Source organism: Dermacentor andersoni, chromosome 11 (assembly GCF_023375885.2).
Source record: "Dermacentor andersoni chromosome 11, qqDerAnde1_hic_scaffold, whole genome shotgun sequence".
Taxonomy (NCBI): Eukaryota; Metazoa; Arthropoda; class Arachnida; order Ixodida; family Ixodidae; genus Dermacentor; species Dermacentor andersoni.
The window spans coordinates 103,066,155-103,089,600 of NC_092824.1; the positions used below are offsets into that span (position 1 = coordinate 103,066,155).

The window sequence follows — 23,446 nt, forward strand, 5'->3', positions numbered from 1 at the left end:
ACAATGCACGCTTCAGGGAACATACAGTGGCACTGAAGGGGTTTCTTTTGTCAAAGGGTGTCATTAATTTTAAACTTTTGTTTAGATTGATAGAAAGCGCAGGAGGTAATCTTGTCATTTTGTTAAGAATGATGGAAAATGCAAGAGAAGACGAATGTTGTTGGAAAGGATCAAACCTATGCCTCCCCTAGTTGCATGCAGTGCGATGTATGCCTGGTTGTAATTGCTGTACCCACTCACTGCACATATTTTCTTTTTTCTACTTCTGTTTTATCTTTAGTTTAGGTAAAATCAATGATTAATGACTGCCTCTGAACAAAAGCACCCGCTTCCTGCCATTAATTCATTGGTTGTTTCAGTACTGATCATCTTTCCTCTTGAAGATGCGGCTACACATCCTTGTGTTGCTATAGATTCAAAGGAGCTCCATTCTATGTTCTTTAGTTTCTGTAATTCAGTTCTATGCAACATCTCGTGGTCTTTATGGCATTGTGACGTGCACTTGGCCAGTGTTGATTATGAAAGCCGCTAACGGTGTATTTGCTTGATAATGTTGAGTACAAGCGGGAGTTGCTTCATTGGGTTAACCAGTGCAAAAATGGAAATGAACAAAGTACTGTTTCTCAAGACTAGCTAAGTACTGTGAGTACTGGATGTGCTGTACCGAGCCAGGACAAGTGTGTGTTTACTATGAAGGAACATAAAAGACAGTGTTTGGCAGGGGAACCGAAGAACTAGCCATGTCAACGAGAGGCCCTGCAGAGAGCCTCTTTAATGCACATCCTCAAGCCTTACAGTTGCAGTAGCAGAGTGCTTCAAAGCTACCGGGCCATTTCAGCAGGCCTGTTTGTTCTCCCTGCCGGGCTGTCCATCCTCCGTCACTGCCTGATTATTATCTTTGAGCACGGCCTCCTTCCCTCTTGCATTGCCGTGTACTTCCATTCAGAAGTTTCGTTTTCGTTTCTTTGTCTGCCCAATGGCCTTTGACGTGTGGTGGCTGCAAGAACAATGGGCCATCTGAAACAATGCAATTGCTTCTGAAAGGGGGCTGGCGATTGGAGCTGCTGGGTTGACCGGGAAGTGCAGTGATTGCTTATTGGGAGTGGTGGCCGCTTTGTCTGGGAAGTGAGTCTGCGTGTTTTTGTATGTGCCAGTCGTAGACAAGTGGGCATGGTGTGTGGTGGACAAGAAGGCTGTTAATACTACTGGGGAGAGGGTGTTCGTGTGGCGGAGCTTGGGAATAGTTACTTGGAGCAACAACCTTTCTTACTTTTGTGTGCAGTGCAAAAGCTGTTCTCTGTTTTGGGTGCACCGTAACACTTGCTGCGATGTTTCAGACAGATGTATTAAAAGAGAAAAAAAGAAAATATGAGGTACTGTTAGTTGCTTAACTCTTAACGTGTTCAGCACAATGGAAAAAGATGGTGGCATCGAAAAAGAAAAGGTGAAAGGCACCACACTTATAAACACTGCATTTATCAAAGGCCCAACAAGGTCATTATTTGTATTAAAATGCTGTCTGTCATCTGTCTCGCTTTCTTGTGGTCCCATCTGTTAGTCTTGCTTTTCAATCGTAACCTAATTCAATTCAGTTGTTTTGCCATCTTATTCAGAGATACTGATGTTGCTTCTTTCTTTTTTTCCGCCAGCTATTGCCATTAATAAAAATGAAAACTTTGTTAACATTGTCAAACATAATACATTTTTCTGTCCCATTTTGTTAAGTTTCAACCTTCTGGAAAGCACATGAATTTTTTGCACTTGTAAAAAAATGGATGCAATTGACCTTTGAACCTTTGCTGCATTGAAGCAACATAACTGGGTGCAAGAGAGTGACATCCTGTCAGACAAGTGTGATGCGTGTCAGCACATAGGGGTGGACTCTCTGACAGGTTTTATTGCAGTTGTGGGTAATGCACTGTGGCGGACACATCTGCTATCTGACAGTGACGTGTTACTACTCCATCTGTGCATGACTCACATAGCTTATCCAGCCAGTTATTCTGTTTCACTGCATGCCTCTCATTGCTTGTCCAGCAACAGGAAGTATGCTTCAATAGGCTTGGAGTTGTTGCATTCACTGAACAAGAGCATTTTTAACCAATTATTTTCAATCTCTGCGGCTTTTTCAGCTCGCAAATTCATATCTTGTCACTGTGGCTCAGTGGCTATAGCATTCTGTTGCTCAACAAGAGGCAGTAGGCGTGAATCATGACTTCCCTGAGCGCTTTCTTGATGGCAACAGAATGCATAAACATTGTGTACCAAGCTTTGGGTGCATGTTAGGTGATCCCGGGGGTCAAAAATTGAATGGACACATAATAAATTGCTCAATCAATCAACCATTCAATCAAGCAATTTGTTGCATTTTTTGTGCCAGATTCTGTTTCGTCGTCTTAGAGTGTTTGAGTATGAACAAGCTAATCCAGCAGCATGTCCTTTAAGCTTCAGTGACAGAATGAATCAATCAAGCAAATTCTGGTTGCGATGCCTACAAAGCAGGCCAAATGCAGACTACTCTTCATCAGTAAGTTATTGCAGGTACATGTACATCTTAGCATTATCATTATCATTTCATAGTGGTATGAAAAAACAAGCACCAGTGCTGAAATGTTCTTCAGTTGTGCAATTCTTCTTGTTGGAGAAAATTCTATTTCTACAAACTGCACCACTGCAAAAGCATTTGTGCCAGCATATAAGAGTATTTAGCTATATAATGCTGTAAGAGGCCCACGGCAGTTTGATTGAACATAGCATTGCAGGGTGTTGCCATGAACATCATGTTATGTTCTCCTGGTCTGTATAAGTGGTAGTGATGAAATGTATATCTGCTGATTAAACCTCTCTGTTTTGGCTGCTTGCACTACTCTGAGCAGAAGACATGGTAGTGTTTTCAGTAGACCAGAGTACAATGAAAAATGCAAGTACTGACAAGACAAATATGAAACGCTGACCTCCAACAAGATTTCATTGCCATGCAATGCAAGTGTATGCAAACTAGTGCAGCTTGCACATGCATGATGGGCCAGTTGCCATGAGACAAGCAAAAAGTGAGTAACAAACGGATTACATAGAGGATGAGAATGTGTGGAAGAATGCCACATGCTTTTTATGTATTGCAGTCCATACAGACCCGCTTCTGCCCATGGCTGACAGCACATTTAATGGTTGCTTTTGAGCACCTAGAGCACTGTGCTATCGCATTTTGCATTTGCCTGGTGGTAATTAGGTGCTTGGAAAACATTTGCCTGGTTCATTCAGACTAACACTCCAGCTCAGTGTGCTCGGAGGCGTTCTCACCTTTGTGCTGGGAAAACTATCGAGATCCTACAGAACTCCGGCCACGTGGCTTCTCCAGTTACCCTCGGAGCAGCTGAAAGTTCAGCTTGGGCAGGCTTTCTATGACTCTAACCTTGAGAAGGCTTCACATCACTGTAAACCGAGTCGGAGCACCGTAGGAACCACTCGAACGTTTTATCAGATAGCCACGCTTCTTCTCCGGCAACTAATTCAGAGGTCCACTAACCTCTGTTACCACCACGACCAGTCTTACGTTCAGACATAGTGGTAGTGGTCTATGTAGAGGTATTGTGTTGGGGCTGGTCAACAGAACTCGTGAGAGTCAGTCTTTGGGGGATAGAGTAAGTGCCCTCCCATGAAAGGCCACACTCTTGCGCAGGTCCCTGGTGGAGGAGTCCCACTCGAAGCTGCTGTCGAAGCTTGCCCGCCAGGCAGCTGGCTCCTGCTCGACGGGCACCTTCGGCCCCCTATGGGGGGTGCTGCGCTCTACCTCCGAGAAGCTCTCTTCACTCCATGCACAGATGGTGGCACAACTGCAGGACCTGGTCCGGGAGGTACATGTATTCCTTTTAAAGCGACTTGCCGAGTTTCAGGCACTTTTTCATACGTATCTGGCCTCTAACGCCAAACGCGTTTAACAGGATGGTGCATCTAGGAACGGTGCAGCAAAATAGTTTATGAGTTTGCCATTTCGAGCATAGAGTTTCGTACAATAATTACTAGAGGGAACTGTGGCGCTAGTCTCTGTAGGAGCTGCAAGCAAGCAGGGTGATTCAGTTGGCGTGGGATTGACGGTTAGTACATGGATTTGCCTAAACTTCACCCATTTGGCTTCAAACGGGTTTGTGACTTAGCAAACTCATCATTTTCAACAATAACAACGTCAGACGACAATATTATCTCACGGCCGAATTCGAACTCACAATTTCTAGCACACAAGCCTGATATTAAAACCATTACACCATGGACGCAGGCGCCGACAAGTGGCTAGAATACCCATTCTTTCGGACAAGCCAGTGCGTTGAGACTTTTGGCGCATTTCAATCTGCAATTGCACAAGAAGAAACGAACGCATCAAAAACACCGCCAGTGCAACGTGATACTGTGGACATCACTGAAAATTTTAATAAATAATATATATATATATATATATATATATATATATATATATATATATATATATATATATATATATATATATATATATATATATATATATATATATATTATGCACTGCATATAAGTATGCATATATAATATCCAGACTCTCTATAATTCACTGCAAACTAAACTTGCAGGGGCGCCTACTTCAGCAGGCATTTGGTGTGTTGCGGCACCATGTACCTGAGCACACAAGAGTAGGACACTCCCACGTCTAACCTTGGCAGCTTAGCTGTGTCTGGGGAAAAGGGGATCCTGGGGGTTGAATCGATGCTGAGTGTTCGTACCTTTAAGGCCCCTCGGTGGAGGCAACACGTCCCTTTGGCCTCGGCTTCACGTAGACGGCACCCCTGGACTTGCCCACCAGGGGGAAATAGGCGGTTGTCTTTTCCTGTTGCTCTCTCTCCAACCTTCATCTTTCTCTCTCACTTACAAACTTTCTGTCTTCACTTCCTTTTACTTCTGATCTACCCAGCAGTAATGGTTAACCGTGTGTGGAACAACCAACCTTGGTTGTACATGTTTGGTTCTGGTGGAAACATACAGTTGGTGTCCGCACGACTTGTCTTTTATAAGACCTGTGGTGTCCCCTTATTGCGCTCCATGGTGGGTGGCTGGCGTCACTCCTGTAAACTGAAGATTTCCTATAGATAGTTCCTTCCTCAAACATCCTGATTGCCCTCAGAAATGAGGGCAAACTGAAGAAGTGCTTAAATATTTTTGCCCGAAACACTGAAAACTTTCCCCACCATCAGGTAGTTCACTCTTGAGAAACCAGGAAAGACACCAAGAATGATATTGCCTTTCCTTGTTTCCAAATGTCTAACTCAAACTATTGGCCCAGGCTATACTGCATGACACTATGCCACTACTGCATGACAATGTAAACAATCCGTCTATGCACACATACTCATGCTACTGATATTTGCCACATCTTTCGAGGAGGCTGAGTTCACAATTGTGCAGGTTGATAGATGGGATGGAAATGCAGTGTTCATGGTTTTTCTTTATGTGGAGAGCTTCAGTGATGTTGCTTGCTTTTTGATCCATGTGCCTGAATATGATGCGTTTGTTCACAAAGTGGTTTACACCCACATGAACCACAATGTGCTGACAGATGGGATAAAGGTGTGTCCTTTAAAGCAGCACTAAAGGCAAATATTAAGCCAAGCTAAAGCAACAGATTACTGTTTGTGAATCTCTAAGGCATCGATATTATCGCGAACAGAGCCTTAACAATCGAGAAATTGAGGTAAATGCAGGACATGCTTAGAGACTCCCCCGGGACATTCAAGCACTTGCCCGATGACAAAAGCACTCCTCAGTTACATTCCACCACTAGTACTCAATCACTCGTTGCAAAGTACATCCTTGCATTGTATGATAAGGTGAAATAAAATGCTACTTGTCCACTTATATTTCATTTTTTGAAAAAAGAACTAATTGAAATTGTCGTTCACCACGATGCGAGTGGTCGAAAGGTTTCGTTTTCACTCGACTCTGCGCTGCCCACGCTTTTGCGTTTCGGTAGTTCCGTTATTGCGTAGTGCTGTGCTGGTTTTGCTGGCTCAGGAAACTCACAAACTGCATTTAGCAGAGAATTCAACTTCCATGTGATGTTGCGGATACCCAAATGGTCTACGTCACTTGACCAAAAAGCAGCTGCAGTGACTAATCCACCGCTCTATCTTGGCTCGGCACCACCGTCTCTCGGGTGCTGTTTTACTTACCGACAGCAGCAAAGATGGTGATGGCATGTGCAACTCGCCACTCCCCCGATTGGGTGGCGAGAGATTTGAATTTCGAAAAAGGTATTCGGACTCTTCAGATGCAATTTTCTCGTAAACTACGTATTTTCTTGAAATGAAACAAGCGTTGCGACGTTTCTGAAATGGTATTGAAACAGTCCCTGTCGACTTGGTATTTAAATTGTTGTGCTGGCGTAACCTTTCGTTAAGGCAGGCGTTATTTTGTCCAATATGCAATCTTCCACACGATAGTAGGATGTTATGAACAACACCACAAGCACAGATAACAAATTGATTAGGATGGTAATCACGCTGCAAGCCTTTTCATTCGTCCTGCGGAGATTTCTGGTTGGGGTGCCTTGGAACTGCTTGCTTGGTGAGGGTTCCTTATGATTATTCGGTGTTTGCTCCTTCCAACCTGTGTTTGATGGAAATGAGGCTGTAGGAATTCATCTTGAATGTTTGGGTTAATTCTGATGGCAGCTACACTGAATTGAACAGGACTGAAGGTTGTTACTTTCTAATGTCTTGTTAACACGTTCACTACGGCAGCACATATTCAAGTCTCCATACCTGTGATGTCACACTGTGGGTAACTTGTAATATTCCTCTGGTACATCGTGACCCACCGGTGAGTCGCCAGGAAGTTGTGTTCCTTGAAAATTTTGCCAAGGTGCAGTGAGATGGTGCCACGACGCATAAAACCAGACATGACATGGCAAGAACTTTGAATCCTGGGGGAATGAGATCTAGATGAGCAGAAGGCTCCCCAAGATCAAATTGGTGGCTCCACCCACGATGGGACCGGGAGACGAAGTCCCACCGTAATGTCGTGGGCCCTCCGGACAGCCTGGAGTTGAATGTGTGGAAATTGCTGCTCTTGAGGGATTCCTCCCATTGTTCTTTCGTGATGGGTGGAGAGGCGTTAAAGGCTGGGCACAGCCAGAGCAAGTGTTCAAAAGAGCATGAGTCATGACCAGATTTGGGGCACAACTGTGAGTGGTCAGGGTCTATCCTGTTAGGGACCGAGGAGTGTGATACGAACACGTTTGCAGAAGTCTAAGTGTGCTAGCCTGAGGTTTGTTATGATAGGGGAAACTTTTGAGCTGTGAAAAGCCAGAGAGGTCGCCGCTTCTGTCGCCACATGGGCAAACTTCGTATAGACAGAGGCCGCATTAACCAGAAGCAACAATTTTTTTCTCCATTGATTTCTAGCAAGGATGTCACTTGCGCAGTGCAGGAAAGGCCTGCGCAGGGGAAATAACTGCTGTGACTGTTACCCGAGTAATAGTGAAGGTGTTAAGCATAGCACCCACTTATTACGTTCTTTGTTGTCATTGATTGATCCTTGACCATTTTTTGAAGTTTGCGTCAGTGGGCAGTTGAGTTTTGAATCAGTGCCCTAAGAGAATGGATGCCGACCACCATGTGCAGGTGCAGCGCTACTGCGAGGAGCAGCACCGGCGGCACAAGCAGGTGAAGGAGGAGGAGGCGCCAACGCTAGAGGTGGTGCAGGGCCTGCAGCAGACGACGGGGGCTTTGGCCAAGGCCCGCGAGGCCTATGCTGCCCGGTGCCTCGAGCTGGAGAAGCTCAGGAGGGAGTCCTCACCCAAGGACCTAGACAAGGCAGAGGCCAAGGCTCGCAAGGTGAGGGGTGGTGGCGAAGACCGCCTTCGTCCTGACACTGTTCTCCATGATTCACGATTTCCTCAGTTGTAAGATCCCTTGTTATGGTCTGCCTTACTTCTGCCTTTGCCTTCTTTCTACTGCTTCGGTGATTGGAAGTTTGAAACTAGCTTTGCAGTGTCCATGCACCCGTCAGTCCGTCTTTTGTGTTACGTCGACTACCATCGGCCCACTACATCATGCACAGCTTCACTGTGATCTTTGCCATAAGGCGAAGAAAAACAATCTTCTGCTTGCCTTCGCCACTGGGTATTGAACACGTGCCTCTGTGATAATGTGCAGTTAAAAGTCCGCCAACTTCTGTTAATTAGATCCTGACAGGACAGTCGAAACTGGTCGGATTATACGGTGGCTTGAATTAACCCCTTCCGCCCATTCGGCACTCTGCTGCACCTGGTGTTCCGCGGCACATTTTCCTGGTTTGTTGAGAGTGGTCTGCATTGTAAGGAAATTACACTGAAATCTGCTACAGACATTGTATTTACAAAATGTCTGGTTTATATTTTTGCAAAAGGCTTCTGTATCTGTTGCAGTAAACCAACTAGAAAGTGAGCGTAAAAGAGATCAAAACATGCGTGAAGGCGAAGTGCACTTTTGTGCTTTTGCACTCGGAATGCCTCTTGGACTTTTGAACTTGGCCCTTGAAAACTAATCACAGCAATGAATGGTTCTGCTTCAGTTTACGGTGGTGTGTGGTGAAAAAAGTGGTCCCACATGCCTGTACGCTTATTTTAGAGCCTGGCACTCTAGTTGCAACGGCTACAACAACAGAGAGGAGTCTGGCAAGCCGGAAGCTTTCCAATGCTTTACAAACAATTCCTGCTGAAAGTGTAGACAAATATGTTCATTTAGTGTGTGGCACCCAAAGAAACTAGAAAATAGCCTGCAATCAGCTACCATCTATGAAGAATAGCCAGAAACAGCCGTTCTTTGAGCGGCCTACGAATCGCCGATTACTCCAAGGCCGTCGCGGCCTGTGGATCGCCGCCTGTGGAAAGCGAATGAATTGAACAAAAGGCAGAAAAATGTGCGGACACATATTTGCCCATAAAGAGTTGCAAATGTGCTGTGACATCAACATTTTAACTGGAGCGTACTAAATCTAGCTTTAGTACCATGCTTGTGCTCTGTTGAACCACTTGGCAGTATTTGCCTTTACAGTTAGCGTCGCCGCAATACAGTCGGGTTAGGCGGTGAAGCATACAAAGATGGGAAAGGCGCCATTGTTTTTAGATTGGATTGGATAAATTTTATTAATATTCCTGCAGGACATGTGTTACGGGATATTCGGGATTTCAAATAAACGCTCCCCACCTAGCAGCCACATCGAGAAACAGCCTATCCAGATTCAGGCTTGAAGCAAAAGAGTGAATTCTATCACGCATGCGCTGAATGCCTTGTACTTCTCAAATCGTTGTGATGCCGTACACAAGCCGGAAGATGGAAAAAAAAAAAAAACGGATGTTGAAAGACTTTTGTTGCGTGCCATTATGCATGTCATCGTAGTGGAAAGACAGCAGTGTACGATTTCATCTTTTTCCAAAAGAAGCAGGCAACGCGCGTCGGAGAGTGACTTATATGAGAAACTTCTGCATTGGGAAATATTGACTGACACTACGACGTAGTCCACTTATAACGATTCCACATATAACAATATATTGGTTATAACAATGAGTCGACTTAACAGTATCAACTTATGCATTATGGCTATGAAAAGGAAAACAATATATAACTATAATTTATTCGCCGCATATCTGATATAATGATCAAAATTTTACCTTCTGGATGGCATTTTCTATGCAGAATAATCGTGGCATTTGCTTTGTTAAGTTCCCCTGAAACGAACGAGGCTGAGATGGGGCGAAAAATTTGCCTACATGAGTTCGCATATGCCACAATTACCGCGCAGCACGTCTCGCTTGTGCACCGATTGCGAAAGCCACGGAAATGGCACCAGTTGATTTGCATCTGCGTTGCTCACGATCGTGGTCCATGCGTCCGAAGAAGAGAGAGTTAAAAAAAAGGAAGTGAAAGGCAAAGTGGCATTTCCACGCTCTCTCAGCGAGCGTGGAAATGCGCTGCGGATGCAACTCCGATGCAGTGGACAGCCCAGTTAGTAGAAGATGATGCCGACAAGCGCAAGGCTGTGCTGCGTGTGACAAAGCTGCAAATTTTGCAAGACTCAAAGAAGTATGAGCTCGCATAGCGGTGCCGTGATCATGACGGCTGCAACCAGGGGCCATGCCGAACAACTGAATATGTGGGCTTTGTGCGCTAGAACAAAACCTCCCATGATAGTGAAACCAACATGGTGGGAGCCGCTGACATTACCGAGCTCTGGGAGCATGTTGCTACTGACGATGAAAGAGGTGGTGCTGCCTTGTTCTGCGAAGAGAGATCCGACGAGGCGATTGCTGTTGCAACAGAGAGTGGCATTGTGCAGGGCTGGTGATGACAGCATCGGCAGTGACGACGAGATTGACAACGGCCCGTTTTTGACACCGACTCCGACTGAGTCACTTATTGATTTCATGCAAGCTTATTAATTGCTGCCAGTGTTTGTACAGCTGCTGGACGCGATGCACACCGTGGTTGGGAACCTGAAACTTTCGCAAAAGCAAGTGCAGATTTTTGACTATTTCAGTGCACCTAATGCTTGACATGCTGTTTAGAGGTATAAATGTTTTATTTTTCACTGTCTACTTTCTACAATGTCTATTGTTAGCACGAGGGGCAAATTTCGTTACGGAGCTACAGAGGTATTTGGTAGTTCTCCCTTTTTTTTCTTTTTCTTTTTGTGTGTGTTACGGCAGTCCAGATATAGCAATGATAGGTTATAATGATTGGATTTTTCGTTCTTCATGATATCATTATAAGTGGATTGCTCAATATGCTGGTTTGTTCAATACACTTTACTTGGGGCGACTTTTTTCTTACTGGAGTATAAATCATCACTTTATTTTTGTTTATTTTAAATATCTTGCTAGCATTCATATCGTGGTCTGTACTTAGTTTGTAGACATGCACTTTAATAAATTAAAGTGATGTATGCTTAAACTTCATTTGGTTTCGTTTGTTAATAGTTTTCTGTCCTAGCATTAGCGTTATTAATGGTTTAACACTTTCCTGTCTGTGCCTATACCCATCGATGGTGTCACTTCAAGCTTTGCTGTGCTCGGGGCGCTTTTGGACAGCTAGCATCATCTAGCACATAAAAGAGGAACTACTTCTCTAGTTTCGATTTTGTGTTTCTTTTTTTCACTGCGGGGGGGATCTTTAAAGCGCTTCTTATAGTTGGGCGTGACGAGCACTCGTAGCTTCCGACATGGCGTCGACGTCACATGCAGGTGCCCTTGCAAAACTGTGAATTTTGACGGATTCCGATGAGTCTGTGTTGTCAGAATTTTTTTATGGTGGTAGCAGCACAGTCTCGGAAGATTATTTTCATTCATTGGACTCTAGCATGGACGGCAAAAGTGCGTCAAATGGCCCCGGAATACCAATAGGTATCTGCCGGCAGGTTTTGTTTTCTACTCCGAACCGTGTCATCGCTGCCACATTCAGACCTAAACATGTCTGTTGTGTTCTAAAGGTCACAGTTCTCATCTGCAGGGTGTCAATATCGTTTGAGCAGGACCGCTTGCTGGTGGCAGCGCAAGGAGTGTAGTTCTGCACAAGAAGGCGGCCGGGAGCGGACTTTGGTGTTGCACAATTGCGCTCCGCAGTGCCGCGCGGCATTTCATAAGAGAAGCCGCACGATCACAATAGCCGCTAGGGTTAACATTTTTCTTTGTATATAAAGAACTTCTACAGATAGAAAGCTTATATTTGCAGGAATGTTGTATATATATAGCCTTTTTGTTCAAAATGTGTACTTTGAATTTTTTTTTTATGTTCTCTTGGTGCACAGCAGCATTGATGTTTTTTTATGCAGTCCTCTCATTTTCGTAACAAATTTTTTTATTAAATATTTTTTTACAAATAATTGTCAATAAATTTTCGCTTGAACATAATACCATTAAAAAGCACATTCCTTCTTCTACAAATTGATACCATACAATCTAATATCAAGCATTTGCTGTAGTTAAAAAAATTGTTGACTGACTACTCAAAAACTGCCTATTTTCCTGCGGACAGGAAAGTGTTAAGCAGCAAAAATATTTTCGCTAATGTACTTTTGTCTGCAGGCATAGTAGCAGGAAGGATAACTAAGTTACAAGGTCTGAAGTTGATCATCACACATGTTATGCCGCGAGGCGACATATCATTTTCATAGCATGCTTAAGTTTAGCGAAGCAAGCAGAAGATGCTGTTTTCTCATTCAATGTGATGAGTTATCCGTTTATTTGCTTGCAAGAAATTTAGAAGGAAATGCAAACAAGGCATTCATTTCCGCTTTGGAACCTGTGCACCGTGCAGCTACAATTTGCTTTCCGAATCTGTGCGTGCAGCTATAAATGACGTGACAGCTGGTTTAGTTCGTTTACAAGTCATACACTTAATTTCACTAATACAAATTACTTTGCTCGACAGAAACTACTGGTAAATTTTTGGAACCTCTTGAAAGAAACGTGATTTGGTCCGATTGGTTGTTATTCACTTCTAATATTTCACAGGGGTTTGAGAATTCCTACGGGTGTCAGGTGTCTGCTGTGTTCCCCAGCCTGGGCCCTACCTCAAACACTGCGTTTTGCGAGCACGAACATTGTCCAGTACCTTATAACATGTATCAGCTAACTGTAAAAGGCGCACCCCGACTTCTAGTCAGAACCTAATCATTTGTTATTAAACCAAGACACGTTGACCAGGTAACATTACAGTTTTTAGCATCATTCTATCAATGCAGAACAACAGTATTTAGCTTCTGAAAGCACTGCAGACGTCACTGTCTATGTATTGTGAGATGCTATATGTGGTATACTACGAGACAAGTCGCAGTGCGGAGTTGCCTATGAAGGTTAGAAACAATCAAGTATCGTACCTGCACCAGTGGAGCAACTGCGCGAACAAGTGCTTGCACCTTTCGGAGAGACTTGCTACACACAAACACTTGCTTGCTTGCTTGAAAGGCTCTTTAAAAAAATCTGATGCAGCTCATTGGGCAGGCCAAATGCTTGCACGTGCAGCGGAACTGTTTCTGCAGTTTCATTGCTGAAATTCTTGAGACCGATTTAAATACGGTGATCTGCAGCAAGGACCTGTTCGGCTTCGGCGAAACATCTTGATTTGGTGCCAGAAACGAGAGACGCGAACACAGCACCAAGCGAAAGAGCTGCCGTGAACCTGGATGTTGTAGCCATCCTTGTTTATTTGGACAGTTTTGCCAGCACAGGTAACGGATTCTGGAGTTGCCAATAGCATGTGTTCCTTAATTTATACATTCGCATGCACTGTCTCCGGTTACAGTACAAGCACCGAGACGCTTAATAAGTTTACTCCAGGCCTTGAGAGTAAAATTAGATGGACCCCTGCTCTTTCGTTCGCTTTAATCGTCCCTTCAACACTTAGTTGTTTTCACCTGACCACCTTCCTTTTCGCTAGCTTTACTAAAACGCAAGTGGTTTTTCTTTCCTTCTCGGTGCACGCTGCGTGCATGCTTGTATAACTAAGGAACACATACTACTTCCCGTTAACGGTCTCGTATATGAGCCACACATAGGGGGCGAAACGAGGGCTCACATCACAGAAATGCCAGAAACGGCTCTGACTGACTGCCACTATGCTTATTAGGCGACTAGGTGCTCGTACTGTGACCGGAAATGGCAGGTGTGCGCCTGTGTAATTAGGAAACGCATACCATGTCCCATGACGGTGGCCTCCCTTTCTATTCTTGATATGCTTCACTGCAATAAATTACGTATGCACTATGCATAATGCGGCTGTTTTGTGGCAAAGCTGACCAGTCAAGTTCGAATTATTCAGCCGAGGCGAATTTTGAGATCAAAATAACGGAAGTTTGGGCCCATAGAAATGTATGGGTGCTAGCTGCGACCTTCAGTCGAGGCCTAATTAACCAAAAAATTGATATTAACTGAAGTCGAATTAACCGAAATCGATTGTACTGTGAGGTGATAAAAGACCTTCAGAAGAGTAATATTTAAAGGAAAGTTTGGCATGGCAGGTCATGATGGCAGATATATGATGCCTTGTGGTGTGCTTACTGTCCCTTCCCATCTTGGTCCTTGTCTATTTTGCTCTCAGCCTTACTTATGGATTAGTAACCTGGCAGGCATTCCTATCTTCGTGTGGTGTCTGGCACAGTCGATGATTCTGTTGAAGGGGGCTTGGGCCTTGCATCAAACACCCACCTAACCGACAGCCAAGACTGCATGAACACCGAGTGGCCCATGGTGTCACCTCAAGGTGTAACCATGTGCATGCGATATTGAAGTGACATAGTGGATGGACCCTGCCATGCTTTTGTGTTTCTGCGTGGGGCAACCACATGGATACAACATTGCGATAAGAAATTATAAGATAAGAAATTATCCAATTAGATGTGATCGCATGCCCATGAAGAGTTGTAAATGGGCTGTGACGTCAACACTTCAACTAGAGCATACTAAATCTAGCTTTAATAACATGCTTGTGCTCTGTGAAAAAGTGCTCTGCATTGCCGGCGTTGAATGCTGTGGTACCATCTGATGTGTTGAAATCAAGACATGTTCGTAGCTCAGCAGCATCTTAGGCCTAACAGTGTCAAAACAAACTGCTGATCTCTATAACATTGACAAAAGATTGCTAATACTTTGTCCTCAGTGAGAGACAAGACTAAGCAAAGCCAGTTGTGCCATTTGTGTTTTGTTGTCATGACAGAAAGCAAAGTAGCAAGGACAAATTCAGATCAACGCGAGCAGCCTTGAGGCTTTCACATTGTTACGCAGTCACGGTAACTGGTGGAAGCTACGCCAGAGGCTTTCGGGTGACCAGGTAAATTTTCCGGGTGGCCAAAAATTGGCACTGCAGTAAGTGAAAGCGACAGATTGCCCTCTGCAATGGCCAAACTTGTCGCTTTAAGGTTGCATGCCTGTGGTTTAACCTTTATTCATTGAGTGACATGCTCTTCTGATCACATCATGAAAACAGGACACTTCATCACCTTTGTGCTTGTTTATTATTTTCTTCTTTATGGCTCCTGCCCAACTTGTTTGCCACATTGTGTGTCCGTAGGCATGCGAGGAGTACCGGCAATTGGTGGAGCGGCACGGTGCAGTGCGGGCAGACTTTGAGCGGCGCATGGCTGGCTCCTGTCAGCGGTTCCAGGAGCTTGAGGTGGGCCACCTGCAGCATATGAAGGAGTTCCTGGCGGGGTATGCGCGTGTACTCGACAGCAGCCACGCCCTCGTTGGGCAGGTGCATGCCGAGTTCCGGCAGCAGTGCGACGCCCTGGATGTCGACGCGCTGCTGCGTCAATTTGCAGCTGTCCGTCAGACGGGCTCCGAGAAGCCAGGTGAGGGACTAGTGGCTCTGTTTTGCTTTCTGAGTCAGTCACTGAATCGATCACTAGTAGCTTTTCAGTGACCGCTCCTGGGTGCTGCCATTATCTGCAACGAACCGTTGCGACGAGCGACACCTCGTACTTCTGCTTAATATTGTCCGAAAGGCTTGTTCCAGTGCTTGAATGTATGCATTACAGAATTGAGCATCAAGCTGTAGTCATGTGAATTCATCACCATCCTGAACTTATTTACCATGTAAATATCAGGACAGAGGCCTCTCCCACTTTGATTTCTCCTGTTTTTGCACGTGCAAAACACCTCCTGTGACTTCATAGTCATGCACAAATAGAACCCCATAACTCAAGTTTGCAACTCAGTAATGCCATAAAATCTCTATTCGGAAATAAATTGTTACGAAATGTGGTCCTGAATTTTGAAGGCCATAAAATGAGATGGAGTGAGGAAAAGAGTGCAGCTGCTGACATATGCACAGTTTAGCAAGTTAATCTGGTTTGTCATTCCATTCAACACTTAGTTTTCTTTTTTCTTTACATGGAAGGCTGCTGGAGCAGCTAGCAGTTCATAACTAGGGGTGTGCGAATATTTGAATATTTTTAATATTTGTATTTGATCTAAAAACTTGGTATTTGAAAATTTTGGATATTCGGCTCAATACAAATATATGGAACAAATTGAATATATTGATGGCTACGCAAAAGCAAACACAGTTCTTTGTGTTTGCCTCTGTTTACCATATTTACTTGTTTTTAACGCTCCCTCGATTGTAACGTGCACCCGTTTTCCTAGACGAAAAATGAAGGAAAGGGTGAGGACAGGCGCTTTCGATTGTAACATGCACAGCCATTTGCTGTGACCTTGAAAAAAGAAAAGTCCTTTACAGTACCGCGCACCTTATGCTTTCATAAATAAATACAACTTTCTCTGATTTGTAAAAACAGATTTACTCCCAATGCACTGAAGTTGCAATGAATAAGAAAAGTCGCAGGTTCACCTGGAAGACAAAGCATCGACTGTGATAATAAATTAGTGGACAGCAATATGAAGTGAGGATAGTAGTTTTATAGGCTGTATAAACTTGTCAACACTCGCTTACTAAGTTAAGAAGCATGGTGTCATGCACGCAATCGATGATCGCGGATACTCGTCAAAACATTGGAGTGAGGAAGTACGGTAGCAGGAACTTTCGTGTTGCCTCTCACTTCACCGCGAACCAAGTGACAAGAAAACAACATGGTGCACCTAGATGCGTAGACTCTGTCCCCATCGCAGATTGCTTTCAAGACAGCGCTTGTGTGGTTGCACCGTATGCAGCAGCTGCAGAGTGGAACGCCTCTCCTTCTGTTTGCGCCAGTCCTGCAATCCTGCAAGCGAGTTTCGGGAACTTTGAACGTCCATAATGCGGCCGGATTTTCGTCCTTCTCTGCACACGTGATCACTTTCCTTTAATTGCGGCATCATGATGTAGTCAGCTTAGCAGTCGGCACTTCCATGCTGATGGAGCAAACACAGAAGACGGGAAGACAGACAGTGGACTAACCTAAGCCCATGTACTCATTGTTGCTCAGTGTCAGCAAGCAAAATTAGCTAGATGGCGATGTAAAAGTAGCTATAAGTAGCTAAAAATCCAGAAAGGAGCTAAAAGTACTTAATTTCTTTTTCAAGTGCATTTTTAACATATTCTGGGTCTATAACACATGTATTGGCAGCTGTATTATCGTAAAAGGTTAAACACAGCTTTCAAGCCATGTTTTCTTGCAGGCAACTATGCAGAACATGTATGAATGAACAGTAAATGTACTCCCGTTTTTATTACAGTAATATAGGGCAGGCGTAGTTTTGCAAAGCGTCAGGGCTTCCGCACTTACAGAAGACGAACTACGAATGCATCACTGCTCTGTAAACATGTAAAAAATGAACTACATATACTTCATGGACGTTCCCAAAGGCCTATGAAATAGAAACTGAAATTTTTAGCAAAATGTACAACTGTAAAAAATTGAAAAAAAACAAAAAAATGCCTCTTCGACACTGAGGACTTCTTTAACAAAATATAGGACTCTTGGTGCCTATTCTGTGGCCCTATGCCAAGCATTATTATACAGTGAAACCTCGTTAAACCACAGTTGGCACGAGCTTGGAAAAAGTATGTACTAAACAGTAGTACTGCTTAACCGAAATAGCGTAAGATCGCCAACTTACCTGTCAAGAACGTAGTTACGAGAGAGAGCGATGAAAGGGCAGAGAACACTCAGTACTTATTCACTTTGTGCGACAAAAGTATGTTATTTTCATTTGATGCCGCAGTGGGCTAGCAGTGACGATGGCAGCCTCAAACTCACTCAAGCTACGAGCCAGCTTTTTCTGCCAGTCCCATCTACTCGGCAAACACCTGCATGAGGCTGACGTAACGCGCAGCATCTGCCACTGTCGGGCCTGAATCGCCTGTGCTGTTGGTTTTCGTGTTGTCCTCATCACTGTCGTTAGGCAACACTTTGGCATTAACAGAGGCAACGATGGTGAAAAGTCGAACCTCGAAAAGTCGTACCTCGTAGCTGACGTATTTTAACGGTTGCAGCAGCATTGCTGACCAACTTCTCCTTCGCATCCCAAATGCCACGTACCGTAGTCAATGGTAGATCCCTCTCGCGTCCTTCATAAATTTTTCTTCTATGCTGAGCACCTGGTTTTTGTCGTAGCTTGTGCGACACCACAACACAGGCCACAACACCCTGATTCTGGCACGGCGCCGAAATGATGCTGATGTTGATGTGGCTTCACCCTTCCAATCGGCCGCTGCGTTTGTGCTTGGAGGCCATTACGATCTCTTAGGCTTGTTGTTCTGCGGGGCCGACATACCTCCGTGATTTCGCGACGAAAAGTGTAAACACTACGTGTTAACTGATACGTTTGCAATAAGCTGGTACGGTTTATGTAGATACAAAACGCATTATGTTCAATGGTCGCTGAGTCCGGCATTTGACTTTACTACTTTTAAAGTGAAACTACTGTTTCAGCGGGTACGGTTTAACAAGTTTTTACTGTATTCTATTTTGTTGCCATGGTTGCAAACCACATTTAATTACTATGCAGTGGCATGGAGGATGGCCAGTGGTCTGGTTGATTCTTCAGATATAAAAATTACTCTGCTAAAAGACACCTTAACCAAAAGGCTGACATTAGCAAACTAACATCAACTTCAGACTGATTAACCTAAAGTTATCACAAGAACACTTCAAAGCTTTTTTGGATGTTGATTTTATCAACAAAGAGCTTTTCATTAAGGGGGGAGGCTACACTTGAAAGACTACTTTTTTATTTGTGGACAGATCTGCACGAAATTTTCACACTTTGTGTATTTTAATGTGCAGATTCTAAAAATGTAATTAATTTTGCCATAGGATAAGTAGTTTCCGATATACTCTAAAAGCATTGTATGAGCTGGGTCCTTTGTTTGGAGGAAAATTAGCATCTAAACAGAAAACCCTAACACAGTAATTTGAGTATGAAGACTATCTAGAATGTTCAGGGAGTGCCATAAGGTATTAATCAATGTTCTAGGCTAATCTGAGCAAGAGTTAGAGCTCATCAAAGTTGTGAGAAAGAAATGCCATCTTGACATGTCAAACATGTGACCCATTTCAAAAACTTTTTGAGAAGAGTACTGCTTTGAAAAGGGGCATATTGCTTACTGCATACATTTCTCTTTCTGGCAAAAAAAAAATTATGCTGATAGCTGAAATAGGACAGAAGCTATTTCACCTCCAAAATCAGAAGTCTGTCAGAATTGTTGTTTTGAGAAATCAAGGAAAAACATTCTGCAACATTTTTATTGGCAACATGCCAATAAAATCTCATGGAAATGCACCAGGGGCATAATCTGGATGCATCCCATCTTTATGCCGCTTCTTAGCCAGCTTCCTTGCGCTCAAAGAGGCTTCTCGCTTCTTGCTGGAGTTGGCACTTCGATGGCAGTCTTTCTCCTTAGCTCGCTGAGATGCAGTGCCAGGAATATTCATATGCAGCTGCTGTAGGATTGCAGTGGACGCAAGCAGGTTCCCAGTGTTGAAGCGTAGGACAGCTTCCGCTACAGCAGCTTGCACGGCAAAGAGAGAAGAATGCTGTTCTTTTGAGACTAAACTCCAAATCACTGAGTGAAGGCTCTCATTTGAATTTTGTGTCTTGCCTCGCTGGCATCTCTGGAGCAGGGATTTTTCGGATAGCCGCGTATATACAGGCAGCATTGCTTCTGCCACATGTTCCGGCAAGTTGTAGTGGTGCCTGGGTTCAGGCTCTCCTTTTGCTTTTGCAGCATTGTGACGACACCATGAATTTTCGCCGTTTGGACACAGGCTGTGATCCGAACGTTCGTCAGTGGATGAGACATGCCTGTACGTCGCCATCACAGCCTTCTGCATGGCGTCCACATCACTGTAATTGGATTTTAGAGCCCAGCCATAATACATGCTGAGCCTGGTGATGAGCTCATTTGTCAGCCGGCCTCTCCCGCCAAGGCATTTCTTCCCCTCACCTTTTTGTTTCTGCACTAAATTACGCAGTGCCGTCCCCATGCGCTTTTGTACGTGATTGACGCAGTCCTCCTTCTGGACATCAACAAATCCATAAACTTTTTCTTCTTGGATAGCAGTGAATGTGCGGCTGTCACCATCGCACAAGATGGTCGTGTATCTCAATCCACGGCGCTCTAAAGACCTTCGAAACAGTGTGAGGCCAGCTTCGACTTCCATATGACCAGCTTTGCTGTCAGTATTTTTTTGGCACTGGTGTGCGTCTTTCCATTTTGCATAGCCGTCAGAATCAGGCTTCCGTCCAAGTTCGCACCCTAAACAAAAGTTTGAGAGCACAACATAGTCCAGCACGTACCCTGTGAAGAGCTCTACGACAGCACCGACGCCTATGTGAGAGGAGTGACCGCGAGTCATCCAAGTGCCGTCATAGCACACTGCTATGTTACCTCTATGACCAAAACATAGGTCCTCATACAGTGTGGCCACTTTCTGTGCACACTGGCTCATAGCGACCTCGGCCGCTTGCGTGGCAGCAGGTTTCAACGTTTGCTTCAAGTGGCGCTGATAAGTCCGGTGATGCATCCCACGGTGGGACAATCCCATTGCCGCAAATACATCATTCATGGCTGTCTGGCCATTTCCAGTAGACATCATCGCCCGCGTAGCCAAGAGGTTGATGTCGAATGGGTTGCACGTCTTCTTGCCATCAACTCGGGGCGAGCTCCATCCGGCCGCGATGTCTCCACAATTATTGCACACAACAGTCAGCTTCGCTGCGAGGCCGTAGTCGCAATCACCCCTTACTACTTGCGCTGGTTCGTTGCACGTTTCACATCGCAGAACTTGAAGGAGCAAGTTGAGGGAGTTCAGGTTCACTATAATGTAAGGAGCGGTAGGCTGATCTGACGCCGTCGCTGCACCGCTCGCCTCTGCGAAAGGCTCAACCTTCCGTGCCGTTGCCGGTACCGAGGAAAGCCCCTCAAGTGCGGCCTTTTCACGGGCACGCGCCTCGCGCACTTCTCCGACACCGATAACATCGGAGTCTACTCTCACGCGGCCGGAGTCGACATCGCACGCGTTGTCACGGCAAGCGTCCTCGCGCACTTCGCAGTTGCCGATAGCATCGCTGGCTATCATAACAGAGTCCACGCTGTCAGGGGAAGCAATCCCACGAACACCGCTGTCGCCGATAACATCGACGTTTACGCTTACACGGCCGGAGTCCACACAGTGCACGTTTTGGGGGGAAGCGTCCTCGGTCACGACGGCGTTATCAGGCGATGTCAGGGCCCGATTGCTCCTCACATGCTCCTGCGGCGCAGTATCAGCTCCAACACGCTTTCTGTCCCTGCCTTTCTTTCGTGTACGGCCGAAAGCATGCAGAGATCGGAACTTCTTCGCACCGCCTGGCATAGTCAACCGCACGATCACGTTAGGGAGAACACACGTTTGCAAGTGAAAAACCTTTTCATAATGGCGGCATGTATGTAAAACTAGAGGCGGCGTTGGCAACACAAGCTTCCCTAGCCAATCACAAACTGTCATTTTGGTCACGTGCGCCAACCAACCAATAGACGCACATGCTGCGCATTATTTTGTCGTTGGTTTTTTCGCTCTCGCGTGGTGAGCAGGGTTGCTTACAGGAAAAAAATGAAACGCTAGAAACAGGAGCTTTCAAACAAGACCAAAATGGCGGCGGTGGAGCGCGTAGTTCGCGGGCTACGGATGCTTGAAATAGGCGAGTTTAGACTTCAATTTAAAGGTCCGCGTGCGCGGATTCGCAGTTTTGATCTCTTATAACTCATAAAATAAGCGTAATTTTGAAACCAAAAGTTGCAGGTCGGTGCAGAAGGGTCTCGGGAACGCGAAAATGAAGAGATTGAAAATGCGGTTTTCGGGCCGATTTTCGTCTTTCAAGTGCCGCGTCCCCCCTTAAACTACAGTCAAAACCCGCTATAACGAAATCCCATGACAACTAAATTCTCCCGACAACAAAATATTTTCCTATCCCCGGCGAATGCCCATAGAATTCAATGCATTTCATACCTCTCGACAACGAAATGTCACTGTGCTACGATCCCGCATCAACGAAATATGCCTGAACGTAACCCTGTATATTACCTACCCGCTCAAAGCTAGCAGGCTCCAAACTGTGCGCAAATGCGATTGCATTGCACTGCAATTCCGCAACATGCCACCAATTTACACTGGCGTGGGCAGCGCCTTTTTTGTTTACAAAAACAACCAAGTGCCGGAAGCGGCCACGTGTGCCGGAAACACGTCATGGCCACCATCTTGTTTGTTGATCGGCTGTTTGAAGCTGAATGCATGTTGCTATGGACATGTGACAACAGTTTACAGTTTTCGCGCACCTTCTGCAGTGTATGATCTGCGCCTCAGTGAGAAAAATGCAGCAATAACAAGGAAATCCATGTCCCAGCTATGTGGAACCGTTTATGGCGCTTGAGATGGTGGCTGCTTCATGGAGTGCCATGCATTGGTCCGCGATTGAACGATTGTCCGGGAATACGCATCCCTTCATTCAAGAACACTGGTTTTGGGTGCCACCCGACAGGCATCACGTGCAGATTCGGCGCCGGACGTAGATTTGCGCGAAGCGGACATAATCTCAGATCGATTGCCTTCCGATATATGAGATACGATCACTTCTACACTCAGCACCGAATGCGTCGGCACCTACGGGCGACAGCGTGCGCTGGGGAAATGCTGCTGCGTGCGTGGAGCGCTGTTGCTCTGCGTCCTGTGCCAAGTTAACACAAAGTCTCGCAAAAGTGATCGCATCTCCGAAAGCAAATGATCGAGAATACTGCTTCACAGGCAGCGCTGCCACTGCTGATCGACGCATGTTGCGCACTTTGTACTGTGTCGGCAGTGCGGTTCTATATCTTCGAGCAGAGCTTGCCAAAGTAGGCTAATGGAATTTTGACAGCAAAATTTCATTCTGCAATGCATTACCTATCTATGCTGTCTCATTTCACAACAACAAAATTCTCGCAAGACCGATTTTTTTTTCGTTCCCCACCGATTTCATTATTGCGAGGTTCTACTGTATACACATGCAGGCATGTGAAAGCCATGAATGCCTGGCAATAAGGTTCACCAGAATATGATTGTTAAGAACATAGATGCGCAAAACCTAACAACAGACTTGCTGAAGAAAACATGAAAAATGCATGTTTCACTGCATCACGTGTTGATAAGCAAAATACAGTACAATAGCAAAACAAAGCAGGGTGCAATCTTCTGCACCAGACAAACGAAACGGTGACGTAGACTAAGGCCGCGCAGTTCTTCCGGAGTGCCAAACATTTCCGGGCACATAAATTGCAACATGCCATCAGATGTGTGAACTTGCACATTTCCAATGAACGAAACTATTTAGAATAGCATTTGATACACATAATGTGCAATAGAGATTTTAGCATACTTCTAAGCGTACAGTCAACCACATTGGCAAACAAAGAAAGCACTATCTTACATAACAGTAATCCATAACATATGGCAAGGCCAAGTGATAAAGATCTGTTTGCAGACTTGAGAAGAA

General features: G+C 45.0%; 1 protein-coding gene across 6 annotated transcripts in view; it reads left to right on the plus strand.

Annotated features, from left to right (window-relative positions):
• LOC126538991 (F-BAR domain only protein 2) overlaps positions 1 to 23,446 on the plus strand; it is an 86,183-nt gene that overhangs the window by 17,827 nt on the left and 44,910 nt on the right. For all 6 annotated transcript variants that reach the window (XM_055075242.2, XM_055075243.2, XM_055075244.2 and 3 more), the window contains exons 3-5: positions 3,680 to 3,854; positions 7,644 to 7,856; positions 15,066 to 15,345. In XM_055075242.2, coding sequence (XP_054931217.1) covers positions 3,680 to 3,854; positions 7,644 to 7,856; positions 15,066 to 15,345 — 668 coding nt within the window. The remainder of the gene's footprint in view (positions 1 to 3,679; positions 3,855 to 7,643; positions 7,857 to 15,065; positions 15,346 to 23,446) is intronic.